This window comes from Rhipicephalus microplus, chromosome 3 (assembly GCF_043290135.1).
Source record: "Rhipicephalus microplus isolate Deutch F79 chromosome 3, USDA_Rmic, whole genome shotgun sequence".
Taxonomy (NCBI): domain Eukaryota; kingdom Metazoa; phylum Arthropoda; class Arachnida; order Ixodida; family Ixodidae; genus Rhipicephalus; species Rhipicephalus microplus.
In genome coordinates, this window is record NC_134702.1 from 105242510 (window position 1) to 105263081 (window position 20572).

General features: G+C 44.4%; 1 protein-coding gene across 1 annotated transcript in view; it reads left to right on the forward strand.

Moving 5' to 3' along the window:
- The window catches only part of LOC119159517 (uncharacterized), a 199905-nt gene that overhangs the window by 121110 nt on the left and 58223 nt on the right, over positions 1-20572 (forward strand). The window contains exon 3 of the mRNA XM_075890090.1: positions 16699-17006. Coding sequence (XP_075746205.1) covers positions 16699-17006 — 308 coding nt within the window. The remainder of the gene's footprint in view (positions 1-16698; positions 17007-20572) is intronic.

Below are 20572 nucleotides of genomic sequence, written 5' to 3' on the forward strand. Positions count from 1 at the left end.
TCAGGTGGATGCCGGTAAAAACGAGACTTAAATGATCTATTTTTACGAAAGTGCAGGCCCGTAGGGAGAAAATTTTGTGCAGGGAAAAACCATCTTGATTTCGGGAGGGGCACCCCCTTAAAATGGCCATCTTTAGCTCTTCGTCATGGTGAAAAAATTTCGGGTGGGGGAGGAGGGGCACGTGTTCATTGTGCAACGACCCTGCTACACTATAATGCCGTACAAATGAAAATGTGGCTACCTGAAAAAAAGGCTTATTGGTGCAATTGAATGTATGTTGCGAAATATGCTATAAATCATTGAGCATGCGGCATTCCTTTGGCATGTGCTTTAAGAAAGCATAAAAACGACCTACATATGGGGACATTAGATACTTACAGGCACATAATGAACACTCTGCGAGCAGTTTGTGAAAGATGTGTTACTTGCTGACACACGCTGACGCTAAAGGGCCCCTACCGGGGTCTGTAAATTTTGAGCCGATGGGCACAATCTGCACACTCAGCGTTCAAGGTTACGGCTGCTGATATTCGCAGCGCTATGTGCTGAGGGAATGGGTCCAATTTCAAACTGAACGCTGGAAACTGGCCTAATTGGGTCTAGACTGAGGCCACTCTCACATATCTTCCCCAAGACGTTGGTAAATAAATGCACAGTGAATGGACTGGTATAGAAGAAGTGGTTAACGATTTAAAGTACTTGATACTCTGCTATGGGAGAGCATAGAGCCGTCCCATGGTCCTCACACTGCCGCGCTATCAATACCGTTCAAGAGCAAGAATACAAGGGACAAGAACAAAAGTTCAAAGGTATGCACAAAGAGCATAAACCTTTTAAGAGGTGTGAAGCTGGGAAGCCTTCTTTGTTTCTCTTCTCTGCATGCTGTACCTTCCCCGTTTCTTTCTTTCTCTCCTTTTCATTTTCTGTTTTGTTCGTCATTTTCTATTTGTTTTTTTCTTATTCCTTCCTCTCTTTCGATGTAATTTTTGTTTCTAGTTTACCTTCTGACTTTTCTCTCTTTTCTCTCTTCCTATATTACGGTCGCGTTCTCTTTTTTTTCTGGTTTTAAACGTGCTACTGTCTGCGTAGCGCTGAGACGGACGGACGGACGGACGGACGGACGGATGGATGGATGGATGGATGGATGGATGGATGGATGGATGGATGGATGGATGGATGGATGGATGGATGGATGGATGGATGGATGGATGGATGGATGGATGAATGGACAGATGGGTAGAAAGACGAACAATTGGGCACTGGTGGTGTCGTCGACAACCCCACTGCGCATGCTCGCGTCTCACGTCTCGTGCCGCATGCTCGCATCTATGCCAACTGTCGCTCTCCTTCCCCTCTCTCGGCTCACAAAGCCCACGCAGGCAGCGTCTGCTAATAAAAACCGACTGCTCGCGCTGCACAACCATTCACTGGCGACCCGTCATATGTAGGCGCTGGATCGTGCATTTGTAATTCAGTCAAGTACGTCTTTACTTGGCTTTCGCTTGACTTGATTGTTTGCTTGACTCGAGTAGATGCGATGGTAGCAAAACTGCTTTACAACTTGACTTCAGCAGCCACCATTCGTTGATGGCAATGCTTCTCCTTCATTCAATAAATAAGAATCGAAATTTGGCATATCCCACGTACCTGGGAATCGACGTTATGCAAAGCATGCGCAGAGGTGACCGCGTTGCAATTTTTTCATTAAGCGACACGTCATGAAATGTCGCTAAATATGTGTAAAAATATTGCACGCACAGACATCTGCTGAAGAGTTGGAGAAGTTTATATAACTAGTTGTTTGCACTTGTGCAATGATGCCAACTGGAACATGCGTATTAGCAACACTAGAAGCTGATATCAAGAGCTGATGCTCGCGAGGATGCTGGCCTTCGACACTGCTACATAAATCAACTTCAACGCATGGCAACTAACCACAATTCACGTTACCCCAATGTGACAGCTGTATCAAAGCAGTACATATGTAATGTTTATGAAATTGAGTAGGCAACACTTCAAAGCCTATTTACGTTTCTCGGAAGATTAGCGTCTATTTGAAAAGAACTTCCGAGACCTGGCGAAGTTCTGGGGTAAAGTGCTTCTTTGGCAAGCAGAATGCTTGGGTTTGATTCCAGCTGGGACCGTGACATTTATTATTTGCATTCGTCGGGTCGACGCTGCCAATGCCAGAAATTTCTTAACAATCGTGCGTTAAAATTGCTTATATGTGTTCTTGTCGTCCCTAGGTAGATACTTGTGTCTATCACCTGTGGCACATACCCGCATACCAGCGGCACATACCTGGCTGTTGGTATGTGCCACTGTCTGGCGGGAAGTGTTTGACGATGTACGCGACTGTATTGTGACATTATTCGTGTCTTGACCAGTGCGTCATACTCGTGAAACCATTTTACCCTCCCATGCTAACTTTGGTCCACGCCAAGTTAAGGGGGCGACCACGAGAGCACCCAAACGTAAGCGGATAGATAGATAGATAGATAGATAGATAGATAGATAGATAGATAGATAGATAGATAGATAGATAGATAGATAGATAGATAGATAGATAGATAGATAGATAGATAGATAGATAGATAGATAGATAGATAGATAGATAGATAGATAGATAGATAGATAGATAGATAGATAGATAGATAGATAGATAGATAGATAGATAGATAGATAGATAGATACGCTCAAAGTCGCCAAATTTCACTAAAGAATGCTTCGCATTTAATAAAGTCGAAATAACAATTAGGCGTTCGCAAACTATACCCACTTACGCAACTTCACGCGGTTCCCCTATCACTCTGCGATGCATTTACTCTAGTTCCCCTCGTCAAAAAATGCGGGCGGCTTTTTTTTTTTCTTTTGACGATAAGTGATCGTCATCTAAGAGCTCGAAGAACAAGACACAGAAGACTTCTTGTCGCGTGCAAGCACTCAATATGCTACGCATATTGTGGTGCTCTAAGCGATAATGACAGCACATCACAGCCCGGCTCTCTAAAGTGTCCCCAAATAATACAAGATACGGATGCGGAGATATAGAGAATTTGCGTCAGAGCTATTGGACAGTATTCCTGGTTGCGTTAGGCATTGTACTACAGCACGTGTACAGTGCCGAAATCTGCCCGTCGGTGGACAGCTTTTATTGGTCGTCACGAAAGCAAAATTTATCCTATTCATTTTAGTCGCCTGGCTCTCCGTGCAGCGTAGGCCTATCTGTGACTGAATGCTACTTGGACAAGTTTGAAGCGTTTTCTGCTTAGACGAGTTTCTTGTATTCCTCTTCCGTGCAAGAGTATTGTGTTGCAAGGTTCGCTTGTGCATTACATGTAGTGCGGGTGATAGCCTGAAGAAATCGCGCTTCTGCTTTCCCCTTTTGATAGCTTGAACAAAGTGGAGCGTGCTGCATTTCTCGTATATTTCTCTAATCAAATTTGTTTCACTTACTCAACGCATAGTTTCCTCAATAAAAAATTGCACCATCTGAAGCTGCACTTAACAATTTGAAATGAACGTTAGACTGAAATAAGTGTTGTACATAATTCGCAGTAACGCTGTCAATGCTTATCCAGCTACCTGCATGGATGCTTAAATTGAACGCCATTTTCTCTATGTGTGGCTCACTGTTTTTTTTTTTTTGCACATTGGCGTAGGATTCAGTTTTCACAAACTGATTTTTATGCTGCATGTTGTGACGTAGATTGCTAAACCGAAGAGAGAATCCCGTCCAAATAAACACGCGCTTAACTACTGCATTTGTAGACGGCGTGGATTCGGGACCGAATTAAAATCAGCCTTCCGCTTCCACCGGCCGTGCAAGTGCGAGAACGCTGCCAAGAAGGCCATTACTGCTAAGTCGGTCGATGACATCATCACCCGTTTTTACCAAGCCGTTAGAGAGGCTGGATCCTTAAGTGGCCAATAAAGCAAGCTGGACTAGAAGCGACGACATTACCCTCAGCTACTTATGCATGGCACGGTAATGCCTAAGTGGAGAGAAAGAAGGAAGTACATCGCAGTAATCGAAAAAGAGTGCAGTGACTAGTGCAGACGGATGGAACTCGGAAGGCTAAAGCGAGACCACAAACAGGCCTCATAGTACACTGCGCGTATGCCGTTATGGAAACAGCCATGGCACAAAGATTAGCAGTGTTTCAATGCATTTAGAGCTTTCAACATATATACTCATTCATTCTTCCAACCCATGTGGCCACTGGGCGAGAAAAGATCCTTACATATTCATGAGTTTCTGCTGGGCACCATGGTTGACCGACAGGACATTTTGACGAGGCATGCCTTTTTACGGTCTTCCATTGAACACTATCCTCACGTTTTGTGCTTTCTTGCTAGTTTCCTACAGAAATATATACGTCTACATCTTCAGCCGTAAACTTCGAGCACACGGAATTTGTACGGCTGTATTGAGATCACTCGATACGGTTGACGTTAAAGTCACTCGCACTTGAAAGCATGTCCCAAAAAACTTGAGCACAAATACCGTTTGACAGCTTCCGGTAACGAGTAACAGGAGCGTATTTCGACCGGCACGTGTGCACTCTCTTGTCGATAGTGTGAATTTTTTGCAGCCTCTCAAAGGCATGCTCTCCTATGTCATTAGCCATGCGTGCCTAGAGTAGGCGTAATGAATTTAATAGAAGACTACGTCACAAGCTTTTAGATGGTCCTGGCACTCGCCGTCTGGAACTATTCTCTACTGGTGGTATGCAGTCTACAACAAGTTAGGTTCTGGTTAGGTTTGGGTGGCCGGCTAGTTAGACTTGCTGACCTAGAGCAAGGTAGTGGCATCCCCATAAATACAATAGGGAGGAAAATTAGACGCGATGATAGCGTCGTCTGCATTCTGGTTGCAGTTTTAAAACGATTTTAAAAATTACGAATATGCCTATAAATAAACAAGTTTTTGTATTCGTCTACACTCAAATGTTTTTTAACAAATTTTAACTAAGAATATTGTGTGCGTAATTTAAAGCAGCGTATAAAATGAATAGCTTTCAAAAGCACCATGTCGTTTCGATATGGCGGCTGGCCTTCCGCATAGCAGACAACCTTGTCGTCTTCTGCTACTGCGTAATGGCTCCCCTCGCTTTTTGTAGCAGGCCCCACTTTCAATTTATCTCGTTTCTATATAGTACAATGAAGTAAGCTGCTTAGTAGATGCTCACAAATATCTTGCATACTTACTTTAGGAAGTGAGTGATGCCGCATACAGGCCGAGCGAAACGACAGCGCTGATCACACAAACTTGCAGCAATAAATTGTTTTGTGAGTAATCAGCCTCTACATAAAATAAAGGCTACGTACGCGATGTTTTAGCATGTAGAGCAGTGAACAATATACATGCATCACACAGTGGGTACGTGCGTAGGTAGCCCCAACGCAGATGCCCGGAGCACAGAAGCAGTCCAGGGCTGGCTGATATATCCATCACACTGCACGAAACCCTCACTGCAGTAAGTAAATGTATACCGCTAGCTTTTCGGCACTTCTGTAGCTGATGATGTCGTAACACCTCGTTGACAGTATTCGACAAACTTTCTGTAATTATCAACGTATCTGCGTGCTTTTCACGAGCAGTGCGTCGCTATTGTTTGTTTTCGGGTTCGCACTGCCAGCTGTGATGGGCCACTTTCCAAACTCGTACGTGTTCGCATTATTCATGCTTGTAAATGCTTAAAATAAATGACAAGCAATTTTTATAGGTACAATTCTGAAGTCTTACAAATATAACCAACAAAAAAAAAAGGCTTCGACGTCGTTTCGTGTGCCGCCAGCGGCGGTGCGCTGTCGTCGTTTCGACAGGGGCGACACCTGAAGGCGCAGACAGGAAGCTCGCAACATGCCACGGGATTGCCTAGAGTGCCTGACGTAGAAATGTAGTTTAATTGGCGCGGTACACTAGAACAGCGCGCTGGTTAGTTATTCAACTTAGTGTGACACACGACGTAGCTTTAATTGCTGCATGCTCATGTGCGGGGGAAATGCCTAGGGCCTGTAATAGTGCAGTGCGGTGTGCCTGTGCAGTGTCGCTGGCTTGGCAGATGTTTCATCTGATGCTCGGACTAACTCCCTAAGTGTACAGATGCTGATATTGATATGAAAATGATTCTCATGGCTCAATTGATCCAGTGGTTTCATTTAGGCTGTAGGAAGCTAGTCTACCTGTTTCGTAAGATGTCATTTGAAATAGCATCTTTTGCTGTGCTAAGTTCGAAACATGATGAAATTCGTTTTTATTTCCGAGAGAGAACATAGCTAAGGCATGATTCAAGGGCTAAATGTTCCCATACCCGGGATATATGTCAAATGTGGTCGTTTTGAAAGTACTTTGCTAAGCTACTGCAATTATGCAGTCATATTCTGCGTTATTTAATACAGCTTTGGGACGTAATAAACAGCCCTTTAAAGTTCGTTTTGACCTGTTTTTGCATAGCCTTCATCTTTTTATGAACTCTGTAAAAATTATCACACTTCTACGTTTTGAGAGACTATGAGCAAAATTATCGCAATGTGTACAATTCGTAAGTTATTCTAGTAAAACATGTCAATTAACAGTGGCGAAACACCGCAAAGAACTCATAAACAAAGGCATTTTTATTTTATTGATTCATTTGTTTTATTTACTAACTTCACATTGAGCGAAGCTCGGGTACTTAAACCAAACATGACCGCGTTTATTACTTGATCCTTTGTGCTGCAAAATAGTCTTGCAAGATGTGTAAGGCGACACGTACTGTACGCTGAACACTTTGCTGCGTGAAGTGTTAGTAAGGAACACAGCCGGTGCTCCCATTCTCGACGAACACTCTCGATCAATGGATTATCTTCTAATCTTCAGCAATGGGGATTAAAATGTTATTTTTTCTTTGCGAACTACAAAGCCAACGTTAACGAAACATAAGTTTTATCTTTTACTTGTGTCGCACGAGCAACTTATTCATGGAACACAGACTGATATCAGCCAAAGCCGAAGGTGCAAAAAAAAGAGTCAACTAATGCGCAATACGTTTATATGGCACAGTAAGTGTTTAACCTAAAGATCGTGAACATTGGGAAATCGTAATGATTAGGCCTCATTTGTAGGCATTCCATTCATTATGTCATGGAGAGTCGGCCGGAACTGGACAGTATACAAGAACAACAATGCTTGTTTATTTGTGCACGCATTTGCGCTATTTTACACTTGTTTTACTATTGTGGTCCCACCTATTCTCTTTTACAACCCTCCAGTCATCGAACTTTTTAGTAGCCATTCACGCGCGTGGCCCCGTGTAGCAACTGCATATAGATGTTGGAATCACCCTGCGAACATGGGTGTTGGTACAGTAGTGCTTTCAAACAAAGGAAAACAAGAGTACAGAGCAATCGTAGCCGTTTTGCGCAACTATGACGCATGCTTTTACGTTGTCTATTCTTGTAGACGCTGACATAGAAGTTTCAGCAGGGTTTCGTGACAATATTGCTATGTACCTGACATATGAATGATCAGACATTCTGTGCACTGAACACGATAAAAAAGGAAGCTGGGCTGTGCACTGTGCGCGCTGTCCTCCATTGTGGTTGGTGTTTATTTTTCATTTTATTTGGTAACACTGTCAACCTTCATAGATGGTCATAACAGAGAGGACATACACAAATAATGTCTATAAAGTTTCTTATTATTTTGACAACTGACAATGCAAAATGGTATTCTCCTAATTAACAACTCAACATTCAAATAGCAATTCAAGAACAATTCAAAATTCACAGTCATTTTTCAAAATATTTGCTATAAACATGAAGTCGCTTACATTATTTGACATTGAAAAAAATTTAATTCATACGCAAAAAATTAAACGTTATACGCATCGGCGTGAATACGACTTGTAAATAGTCACGTCTAGTGTCATTTTTGCGTGAAATTTTTCTGGTGAAGGTGCTGGGTATTATAAGCTCCTTCGTGCCTGATTCGTTCTTGTTTTCGTCAGGGCTACCTTTGCATGAGAGTTACGCATTTTGGGAGTTGTCAATAGGCATCTTATCTACCTGTCCACGCCTATACACGATGAAACCAGCGCTACCTTAAGTGTTGCTGTTTTTTTCTAATTCGTTACTAGGTCCATTATTCTCCTAGCGAACATTGGTTTCCGCGAAACACAATGCATTCCTAGTACCACAGGAGATATACACGTGTTGATCGACCAACACAGAGAACACAGCTATAGCTCACACTACGAGCGTGTCCTAATACAGATCGACCTCGAGGGCTGCTTCCGATCGCACCGAACCTTTGCGGGTCCATTGAGTTGCACACCGCGAAAAAGATGGACTGTCCGCGGCAACGACAAAAAGACATAAAAATCTACGTGGAACATTTCTTCTAAGGACTCGATGATTCGGTCCGTCGTTGAGACCACGCGCCGCTGTCTTCCATCAGAGCGCGCCACATCGCTGGCACTGCCTCATCGATTCATCGGCGCTGACAGTCACCCGTTCTCTCAGCCGCGCACAAAACCCTCCGAAAGCAGCAACGAAGACGGATAGCATCGGTCGTACACATCCTACGTACAGCGTCATTTCTCTACGTGGTATCACAAACACTCGCGTTCACCGAAGAGACTCCCAGACCACGGCCACGTTCGAATGCAGTGGAGTGCGCTGTTGTGAGAGAGGCACCTCGGACACAAAAACGTACACTCCTTGATAGATCCAGGTGCTTAGTGTACGGAAGGACTTGAGTAAATGTGCAAGAGCTGAAAGCGGTTGCAGCCACCGATGAATCCCTGCACACGGGATGACCAGCAAACCCAGTGCGTTTCTTGTTTTTTCTTGTCGTGTCTTCGTGCTACGCTTACCTGTATCGCAATCGACGTTGCTGATAAAGAAAAAAACACGCAGCGCCTTGCACCACCGTCACCTGGAGGCATGAGTCTACACAATACCTTTCTGTCGCATTTGTCACCTGAGCACCGGGGAGGTGCCGCTGCAGCAAGCTGGGCCGCAATAATGACTTCGTTTTATGTTTGCGTTCGTGCGATGTTGTGAGTATGGTTCAGATTACTTACTCCTTCTCATTTCCCGCGTTGTTGTTCGCGTATAGTTTTCTCACTTTGAACAGCGGCAAGGCCTCCGCGCATCAGCGGTTGAGATGGAGCAGTCGAGCCGCATGCTTTCATGCCGTGGGAAAGGTGCCAGAAGCGCCCACGCGCGCCTTATACACGTGCGCGCGCACTGGTGTATTGCCAGAGCAGCCAAAGTTATGCTCCAGCATACGTGGTCAGGAGTGTTCTCTTCATTTGTATTTGTCTCACACAGTTTCTCAAAGCGTACACTCAGATCGAAGGGGTTCTGCGTAGAAGGCACATGCATTACAACACTTGGCCACTTAACGCCTATTCTAAATTAAATTGTGCACAATTTTAAAGATGATCGTCAACTATTGCACTATCCGGCCTCCCTTATACCTTCGGCGTATACTAGCGAGAAGTTATACGGTACGATCTTCTGTACATATTAGAGAGATTAAGTTACTTTGCAAGTTCAATGCAGCCCATGGGGAACCAAGTTGTTAGAGTCGTAAGCTGTAGTGTCAACATTTCAGCAGGTTTCATTTCTGGAACGGTGGGAGCGCGAATAGTAGTCTGACTGGCCCGTTGAAATTATGCCCTATTACACATTTTGCACTCTGCCTTTCTTGGCCATTCTTTTTTTTCATTGTATTTGTTTTCAAGCATCTGTCTTCTAAATCGTGATATGCAACAGTGATAGTGGCACATGGTGGAGCTTTTTTCGACTATGCTGCACTTCAAAGCGCCTTTGTGAAGCCTGAATTCTCTCTTCGAACGAAACACCGTCGATCACTTGAACTGAACAAGAACAATTTTTTAGAAGTTTCACTCAACCATAAGGCCAACGTTGTTGTTTTTTTTACTAAGAAGCTGACGTCCACACAATGAACGTGTCGCTACTGACGTTCGCAATCAGCTATCAGATGTCGCATATAACCACTGTGGGCCATACATATCAGCATCTCCTGATGGCGCTGCAACAAAACGGCTGTTGCATGTCTATATAGTGTTGCTAGTTATTTTACCAGCGGCCAGTGGTGACTACTAAACTTTTTGTTAATCTGATTTGCATGTGTCGAGACTGTGACGTATGTAATTCATTCGGCCTGGCTAATCGGGGATATACTCTTTTTTTTTTAATTTACAAAGTCCCCTTTGCGATCGATTAAGATGATGGCTTTAGCATTCACTAAGGCCAATGACTTTCTTTTCTGACTCATATTGATGACGGCCCGCTACTCTTTTCAAAGCTTTCTATCCCTAAGGTTTTTTTCGCGTTGCCTCCTAGTTGTGAAGCACCTCGCCTGTTATCCCACTGCTTCCGTGATCGGGTCATCATTCGCCAAGCTACGATATCATGAGATGACGTCACCATGTGGCGTGAGGTCACGTGAAGTCACAGTAACGTCATGATGCCATTGTATGGACGTCGCAAATATTTAGAAATGTGTGACGTGCCTGTGACATCACACGAACGGCGTAATCACTTTATGATTTTTTGTACCACTTGTCGGCGACTCCAAAGGAGGACGCCAAAGCCAGCAGTCAAATGTCGCCTTTGATGAGGCACTTCAGGTTTGCGCCTTAAGTGTAGACCAGGTTAAGACATAATCAATGCCCCTCAAATTTAGCTTGATTTTTTATCATCGGTTCGATAGTGAGCTTTATCGCATGTTAACATGCTCTTTTTCTATGTTTCCACAATTTTCTTTATCACTGTTATCTATAAATTGGAAATGTGTCACAGTATATTCTTTGTGGTCTAAATATCTCTCCATTAATTACCTTACAAGTCTTATTCTTTAAGTTATTGAACAGCATTTTCCTTGCAAGCGTATTGGATAGAAAACGAGAGCAAATGAAAGGCTCACTGACACTGTTTCGTTGTTAATTTTTGCCCCACAAAGTTGCAGCACACTTTGCATGTTTTGTTGTTTGATTTTATTTGCACCTTTTAAAAAACAAAAAAAAAAACATCGGATTTGTTTGAGAAAGGCTGCTCTCTGCGAGACGCCTTCATGGCGTTGGTGCAGAGGGCGTCTTCAGATTTTTGTGTGTGTGTGTTTTCTTCTTTCATCCGATTTTCTTCGGTTCCACTGCAATGCATTGAACAGGAAATTCACTCCATGGGGTTTGCGGTTCGTCTGCAGGATGTCTCGTCTTGTCATTCATTGATCGTGCGAGCACACTGGCTACGCTGTTGTACGATGTCACCTTTATGAAAAAAATCTACTCTGACAACTGATTGAACGAATATAACGCTGACGATGGCTTCGTAATTATACAGCTGTGTAATCTGCCTCAAGCCAATGTATTACAGCTACATTTTATTTAGATTATTCTATATTCTTTTTTTCTGTGTGCGTCTTTTATTTAGCATCGTGTTTCAACTAATGTTGCTGTACCAAGGTATCACTCTAAAAAATCATGTAAAAGCATTTACTTGTGTGCACCTCCGAGAGCATGAAGTGCTTATTAGAATATACCGGGATATATTCAGCAGCCGCAATAATTTTACTTCCTAATTTATAAACACTTTTGAGCCCCGAATATTAAAGTCAGAACGCTGATCTGTTTCTGGTACTGAATAACAAAGCTAGTGAGCTCCCATATGAAATATAGAGGACTTACGCTATAGCTAAAGATTTAAACCAATCCATAATAATCCAGTTGGTACCAAGCCACTCTGAAGTCACAGGAAACAACATAGTTGATCACATGGCACATGCTACGCGTTAGAAAAATAGTTTATCTATGAGACCTCTACCGATAAGTGATGCACGGTGTCTAATAAACAAGCTCAGCTGTCAACTGTCTATAGAAACCTGGTTCAAAAATGGTGCGCCATACTCTCAATTATATAGCATTGATCCCGGTAGAGAATTTCATATTTTGTTAAAGGTTAATCGATTGTTAGAAACAGTCATCCATCGGCTTCGACTTGGTGCGGCCTACACAAAAGCCTTCCCGTATAAAATAAGGAAAGCTAGCAGTCCTACTTGCTCATCTGGATAGCTCAAAAATGATGTGGAGCACATTCTTTTACATTGCAAAAATTATGACGGACCTCAAAAAAACTTTACAAAAGCTAAACTCTAAACGAATTCTTTGGATAAACGATGTCCATCAATTGCAAAAATCTTGGGTCCATGGCCACAAGGAAAGCTACAAGCCACTGCAGCGTGTGCTGTCGTTCACTTTCTGGAGGAATAAAAAATATCTCAAAAGTACTAAACAAAAAAGGTATAGTCTTCATTGTTACCGTAAGTTTCATAACAATGTTTTCATGTCTCACTACGTATCTTTGTAAAAACCTTTCTGAAAACATTTCAGTACTTAAGAGACAAGATCACCTTAGACATTTTATTGAACTTTCATGTTTTGTGTTAACACTTGAATTAGCGTGCTTGCTTGTCTTTTTACAAACCCTGTGTGGTGGGGACACATTTCTATGTAATGTGTACACATTTCTGTGTGGTGCGGACACTCAGTATTGAAAAATGTGGACTCATTGCGTAAGCGTTCTGCTATGTACATAGGTATAGCCTTGTGTTTGCAACAAAATATGTGACGCCGGCTTTTGTGCAAGAGATTAAGGCCCGTATTCACAAACGCTCCTTCACTCAAGGGCTCCCCTCGACTTGACGAAGTCAAGGTGGAGCATGCTCCTCCACTCAAGGGGCCGCTGCGTTTCATGAACGCTCCTCCACACTTCCTTCGCCAAGGGAGGCCTTGGAAATGCTCCCTTCACTTGAGTGAACTGCATGCGCCGAGAAAAGCGCCTGATAACGAGAGTATTCACAATTGTGGTGAAGAATTGCCTATCTATGTACATTAAGAGAACGCCTTTTCTAGTTATTGTTTTTTTAAAATTGACATTACAGCAAAATACGCGCAATTAGAGTGGTATTGTTGTTTTTCTAAGCTTTGTGCTGATAGAGTTAGCGAAACCCTCCTTCAAGTCTGGCAACAGTCGAACCCACGCAGCTGAACGAACAGCTGATTGCATTTTGTCTGCTGCTGAACGTGTCTACCTGCTTAGTTTATTTTGTCTTGTATGCGTCTAATAATTGCAGTTTATATTTACGGTAGTGCTTGCGTGTGTGTCGTTTGAGAGCCTACTTTCACCGGGGTGACTAACGAACTACGTGAGTGATGACAGAAAGCGCAATAGATGGTTTGTTGCATTGTTTACTTTCGCTTTACTGAGAGCCTTCTGATCACTAATGTAGCCACCGAATGTATAACGCGGTGGATTGAGTATTTTTACTATATATCACAGTATGTTGGCGTACTTTTAGCATTCACCACCGCATTATGTATAAGGATTACTCGTACGTAAATTCGTTCTCGCTGCGGGAGTACGTGCACAGTTCCTAATTTCAGGGGCTTGTGCAATGTTTACTTTTCTCACTTACTGCGAACTTCACCGTGGCACTTTCGTATTTGTTCCTCTGCGTATAATAGAAAATTTGAAAGACATTGCTCGCAACTGATATTCAAGGTTATACCGGGGAAGCGTTAAAAACTAGGCTTGTTATACTCGTGGCTGAGCATTCTAATTAGACTGCTACGCAAGTTAAGGAAAGTGATCGTGTGCCTTTCTTTCACTATTGGCGAAAAATGCATTTTAAAGTTGTTTTCTTCATTTAGTAACACATATAGTCGGTTAACAGGGACTGGTGTGTGTGTGTGTGTGTCAACTTTAACATTTTAAACTTCCAAGGAATACGTTATTGTTTTTGCATTGTTTTCTATTTGCCCTGCATTTGTCGATGCGTCTAATTTGACAGATTCGCATAGAAGTAACCTCTATATTTGTGTAGCTTCCGTCTCCAAGTTCACAAAGCGGCAACGTCTTAAAATTTTTTCCCTTCTCCTTCATCTGCATGCTCAGAAGCAAAATCGTTAGTGCATGAATGACCTTCGCACTAATGTTTTGGATTCTATTTGCAATATAACTACTGCAAATATCTGTTGAAAAGGATCGTGGTGTCTGCGCTGCATTCAAAAGCCCCAGCGCAACATAAATTATGGGGGATGTTTTATTTTTTTGGAAATCCTACAATTGAAGCCGCGTCTGACTTTTGGCGCTGTTCTGTTTTAAAAACTATCTTGTGGGTTCTCTCAACCTTCGAGAAAGTGACGTCAAGAGCAGCGTATGTTATTCTGCTGATTTATTGAAGACCAGTGCAACAAAGCGGTGAAAATGCTCAAGAGTATTGCAGTCATCGCGGATACATCTGGTCCGAACCCTGTAAATAAAATATCCGCTATTGCTGCGTCATTAGCAATTCTACCAGTTAGAACCACGCCATCTCAGTTCCGTGGCAGAGGAGAGCTGCTTCATATAAAACAAGTTTAATTTTCCTAGAACTGCTTTTCTGTAGAATCGGAGAAGTGAGTTTTGCAGTCCTGTCTTATCATGAAAAGACAAACACGACAATAATTATGTAATAATAAATGAACAAAACAGAAGTTGTGAATGGCAAAGGGACCTTTATTACATGTGGCTGATGAGGAGCAACGTGGCAAGAATAAGAATGCAAATGAAAAGTGTTCATCAATCAAACATATGCAACCTACACACTGTAAAGATAAAGTACGACCTCGGAGGATATCATAAATAAGATTAAGGAAGTAGACACCATAGCGCGCCTAATGCAGTGTAGCTGCACGCATTCGCTGCTGTTTTTGTGCTTTTGTATACAGTCGTGCAAACTCTGCAATGCATTGATAATACGGCAGATTCTAGGAGACATTTTCTTTGTGTTCTTTTGTCGGCAGCTGGTTCCCTGCACAAAAGAGGCAAGAAATAATATTAGAAAAACGTAATAGCTTGGATACAAAAGCCGCATTTTTCTTTAATTCTAGCTGTGCACACATTCATTAGTATGTCTCGCGTTCAAGAACAGACATGATTGAAGTATTGAGCTTTGACTATTTTGACGCATGTTTTTTGCTCAGGCACTTGGGCAGCTGACCAGGCATATGGGTATATAATTTCATTATCTATTTGCACAAATCAGTGCCATAGCCAGGAATTCTTCTTCGGGGGGTAGGAATGGGGTTAAATAAAAAAAAAACAATCTCATTATGTATCTGCTGTATTTATATTTCATATGTTTGCATTTTCATACGACACTCGACGCACTTTTGCGTACATGCAGGTTTCACAGACCATGATCATCTGCTTGATCCCCTAAATGTGTCTTGGTTGTTCATTGGTATTGTGAGCTGCATAGACACTGTATAAAGAAGCTATGTTTCACGCGTAGTAGCTACAGCAGCACACTCATTGGGCCCAATGTATTGTGTTGTGCTTTTCTTAAACTGTCTTTAATAGTAATCTGACCGAAGCAGGAAAAAAAATAAAAAAAACACAGGAGAACTTACCTTCTTATTGGTACAGATGGTCGTCTAACGGAGGTGTGCTTCGTCGTAAATTTCGGCTAGGGCAGCAAAGGTTCACAGGAGAGGAAGCCACTCTAAAGTACGGTGAACCCAGCGCATCAAAAGTTTGCTATGCCGCTTGCTTGTCAAGATTTCGCACCACGCTTGAACTGATGCGGTGTGCGAGCTTTATCAAAACACTTCAAAGCACTGGAATCCGCAGTAAGTCATGGAGCACTCGCACGAAGAGTATACGCACACCCGAAGGCAGGTAATCCACTGGCTCATGCACGGAACGCAACACATCACGGCACTGGTGAGGGCTTCTTTTGACACCACGCCCGCTTGTCCCGGCGCCACAGTAGCTGTTGCTGAACCGTTCGAAGACAGCTCCGTAGTAAACGCGCACCGTCATTGTCGAAAGAACGCGGCGGTGGCAGCCAACTTGATCGAGAAATGCCGTCAAAGTGAGACGGGCTCCGCCATGGACGCGATGATGGCGCAAATATTTCACTCGAGGGACGATTCAAGGTAGCTCGATCGCTTCCTTGACAATCTCGAGGAAACGCTCAAGATTTTTTCAAGTGAAGGAAGCGTTTCAAGTGAAGGGCGGTTTGTGAATGGGAAAACACCACTTAAGGAGCGTTTCGAGTGAAGGGTCGAGTGGAGGAGCGTTTGTGAATACGGGCCTAAGAGTATCCGGCACTAAGCATCGGCACCAACCTCTCTTTATATACATTTACAATTATTTGAATAAAATATATAGACGCGATATCAGACGTCTTAACATAATATTGTTGACACATATGTATCTCAAGCACGAATAGTAATAGAATTTCAGAAGGCCATGAAGTCTTCTGTCTTCGATTCTATGGATTTAAATTACTGATTCTTGGGCCTTCGACTACATAAGTAAGATATGTTGCATGCGGCTGGTTTTATTTTGTTGGTTATTTTTTAAATATGTGCAATTATATCTGCTACAAACAACTGAACTCATCGTTTGAACGGCGCACTCAACCGGCGCTTCGCGTCACATTCCTAAAGCTACTCAAAGAAAACAGCGCAATAACTCGGGATGAAGCGAAATAGAACATGTGGCGGTGTTCCCTGTGTATAATCATGTAACTGTTAGCCCAAGTGTATATCCTTCCGCTTTGTGATAGTGCACAAAGTATGCAAATAACAATAACGTCTTCTGATTGCCGATCTCACTGTATCTTCATTACAGCAGGTGCGTGGGGACGAGCCCGGTGGCAGTCAGGCTTCCGCCTCGTCCTCGTCCAAGGGAGCTCGGACGCTGGACAAGCTGAGCGGTGGCGAGTACATCCGAAGTCTCGGTGGCCGTCACCTTGACAAAATCAGCGGCGGCGAATTGCTACGCTCTGCCGACGATGCCGAGCTGCTCCGTTCGCTGGTGCTGCCGTATGCTCTGAGGGGACTCTCCCCTTCCTCGCTCGGCTCTGGTTTTCGTCGTGGATTGGACAAGATAGGCGGTGGCGAGTACATTCGTGCCACGGGTGCTCTTCCATCCAAAAGGCAAGCACCGTGCGTTTCAAGAGTGGATCACTCGTGTGTGCGCCGGCTATACCTATTTAAAGGGGTTCGCCGACGCTTTTTCGTATTGCAGCCCTGGAGTCTTGTAGTGCCAAAGGCTGAGATCAACGCAAAAATAATTATCAAAATCGGTGCATTGTAGTGGAAGTTATTAGGCTTCAAGCTTACAAACGCCAGCAGATGACCAGAAAAAAAAACGTTCCGCTTTACATTTCACTCTTCCACTGAAGTCAAAGGCCGTTTCTAATCGCCGCGTGCCTCTTACACACACATACCGGGCGACTCACCTGACCATGGCCGTTGTGCAGGGCTCCTAGTGTGTTTTTACAAGTGTTTTCACAATCTATGTTTTGAAAAAATTGGTAGATTCCATGTACCTGGGAATCAACGCTATGCGAAGCATGCGGAGGCTAAATGACCGTGTTGCAATTTTTTTTATTGAGCGACACGTCATGAAATGACGCTAAATTTATGTACAAATGTTGCACGCACAGACATATGTTGAAGAGTTGCAGATGTTTATATAACCAGTTGCTTGCACTTGCGCAACGACGCCAACTGGAGCATGCGTATTAGTAACACCATAACCTCATGTGAAGCGCTGATGCTCGCGAGGAAGCTGGACCTGGACACTGCTACATAAATCAACTTCATCGCATGGAAGCTAACCACAACTGACGCTAACTCGACATGATGGCTGTGTCAAAGGAGTACATATTGCTACGTAGCTGATATATCAGCGGTCAGAAGACCACAACGAAAAAGTGGTCTGTCGGTTGTGCGTACTGTCCTCCATCTTGACATTGACATGACGCTGGGGCTAGACTCGATGTCTGATTCGTCAGGCTGATCAAAGGGGTAGCGAGATAAGCAATCGGTGTCCAGATGGAAACGTCCAGACTTGTAAGCAACCGAGTAGGAATACTCCTGTAGGCGTAATGACCAAAGGCCAAGCCGTCCAGTGGGGTCCTTCAGAGAAGAAAGCCAACACAGTGCGTGATGATCTGTGATGACACGGAATGGGCGGCCACACAAGTAGGGACGGAATTTCGAAACCGCCCAGACAAAGGCGAGACATTCCTGTTCTGTTATAGCGCAATTGCGTTCAGACTTTGAAAGCAGACAGCTTGCATACACGACTACATGGTCGTTGCCCCGCTGAATTTGCGCCAAACCAGCACCAAGTCCATGATTCCTCGCGTCTGTTCGCACTTCTGTAGGAGCATCGGGGTTGAAATGTGCAAGAATAGGAGGTGTCGTTAAAGCGGTGATAAGCTGAGAGAAGGCGTCAGCTTGAAGAGAGCCCCAACAAAATGAGACTTGTTGTTTGAGAAGGTTGGTGAGTGGCCGTACGAGTGCCACAAAGTTTTTCACGAACCGGCGAAAGTATGAGCAGAGGCCCACGAAACTGCGAACATCATGAACAGAGCGTGGGACTGGGAAGTTTGTTACAGCACGCACTTTCGCCGGATGTGGTCGTACGCCAGCAGCGTCAACAAGGTGACCCAACACGGTAACCTGACGAAGACCGAAGTGGCGCTTGGAGGCATTGAGCTGCAGGCCAGCCCGTCGAAATATAGATAGAATCGCCGAAAGGCTTTCAAAGTAGGTTTCGAAGGTAGGTGAGAAAATGATCACGTCGTCCAGGTAACACAAACATGTCGACCATAAAAATCCTTGTTGGAGCGTGTCTATCATTTTCTCGAAGGTCGCTGGGCTTGCAGAGACAGAAGACCATGACCTTGAATTGGCAAAAACTGTCAGGGGTAACGAAGGCGGTCTTTTCTCGGTCCAAGTAATCTACAGCAATTCGCCAGTAGCAAGATCGGAGGTCGAGAGATGAAAAGAAGTTGGCGCCATGGAGGCAATCGAGGGCATCTTCAATGCGTGGTAGAGGGTACACGTCTTTTTTGATAATTTTAATGAGGTGGCGATAATCAATGCAGAAACGCCATGAGCCGTCTTTCTTCTTTACTAATACCACGGGAGATGCCCAAAGGCTCGATGATGGTTCAATTACGTTTTTCATAAGCATTTTGGCCACTTCTATTTGAATCACTTCTCGCTCGGACGCTGACAAGCAGTAAGGCCGACGGTAAATGGGCGTAGAGTCACCAGTGTTCATTTGGTGAGTGACAGTTCTAGTGTGGCCCAAGGGATAATCGTGGGTTTCGAAAATGACACTGCATGAGCTCAAAACTGGCAGAGAGCGTCGACCTGGTGAGGCGAAAGATCCGATTCAATCATGTTTCGAAAAATAGCATCGTCTGAGCTGGGTGACCCTGATAGTGCGCTTCGATAAGGAGAAGATACAGCGACAACACTGACATCGTCGTCTGTTATGGCAGTTAGCTGGGCTAGATACATCTGGCAGGGCAACACTTCAGGGGTGAAACCAAAGTTAAGGAGCGGAACGAACACGCAGTTATCCGCTATGGTCACGACGGTATGGGGCACAGTAACACTTCGCGTCAGCCGAACGTTGGTAATCGGCGTAACGACATAATCACCGTCAGGAACGGGAAGTGCCGATGACAAAGACACGTACGTGACGGCTCGAGGTGGCTGGCGAACGAATGTGGTTTGGCTCAAGCGGCTGGTGGGCTTGGCCGAGCAGGCGGCAAAGATGGGAAGATCGAGGTTGAGGGTACCAGACGAACAGCCAATTAAGGCCGAGTGTGCCAAAAGTAAATCAAGACCAAGTATGAGGTCATGAGGACAACAGGCTAGCACTGCAAAAAAAAAACCACGGCGTGACGACCGGCAATGCTGACACGACCAGTGCGCATTCGGATAACTGGTACAGTACCGCCATCGGTCACACGTATTTCCTGCGTCGTAGACGGCGTCATAATCATCTGCAAGCGGCGGCGTAGAGAAGCGCTCATATTAGACAGGTGCGCGCCTGTGTCAATGAGGGCGGTCACAGGAACATGGTCGACTTGTACTTCAAGCAGGCTGTGGTGCGTGGGAAGCGTCAGTACAGGACTTTCGACCGTCATTGTTATTGCAGCTTCACCACTATAAGCTGCAATGTCTAGCTTTCCTGCTGCGATCGTCCAGACAAGTTATGCGAGGAAAAGCGCCGAGGTGGCGGAGAGGGGGATTGGCGACGTAGCGGCGATGGGGAGCGGGAGTTTCGGCGACCGGACGAAGGGGCGTCAGTGTAGCGGGGACCAGTTAAAGAGGTGTCAGTGGAAGGCTCATAAGACGACGACAAATATAAACTGAATGGTGTGGTGGCTGAGCGTCGAGGGGTCGTCGGGTGCATGTGCGCAGAGGTAGAGAAGGTCTGACGTGGTTGGTTTGATTAACGGCGGTGGCAATAGTGAGAAACGTGCCCAGGCTGGTGCCAGGAAAAACAAATAGGCCGGTCGTCGGGTGTCCGCCCATTTAAAGAGTTACGGAAGGGCATTGTTGGAGGTAAACAGCGAGCATGTCCTGGAGAGTAAGACGGGACTTCAGGACGAGTCAAGGGACATGTTGATGGAAGGCCGAGGTTCACCAACTCCTGCCTCACCACAGCTTGTATGAACGCCACTCACAGC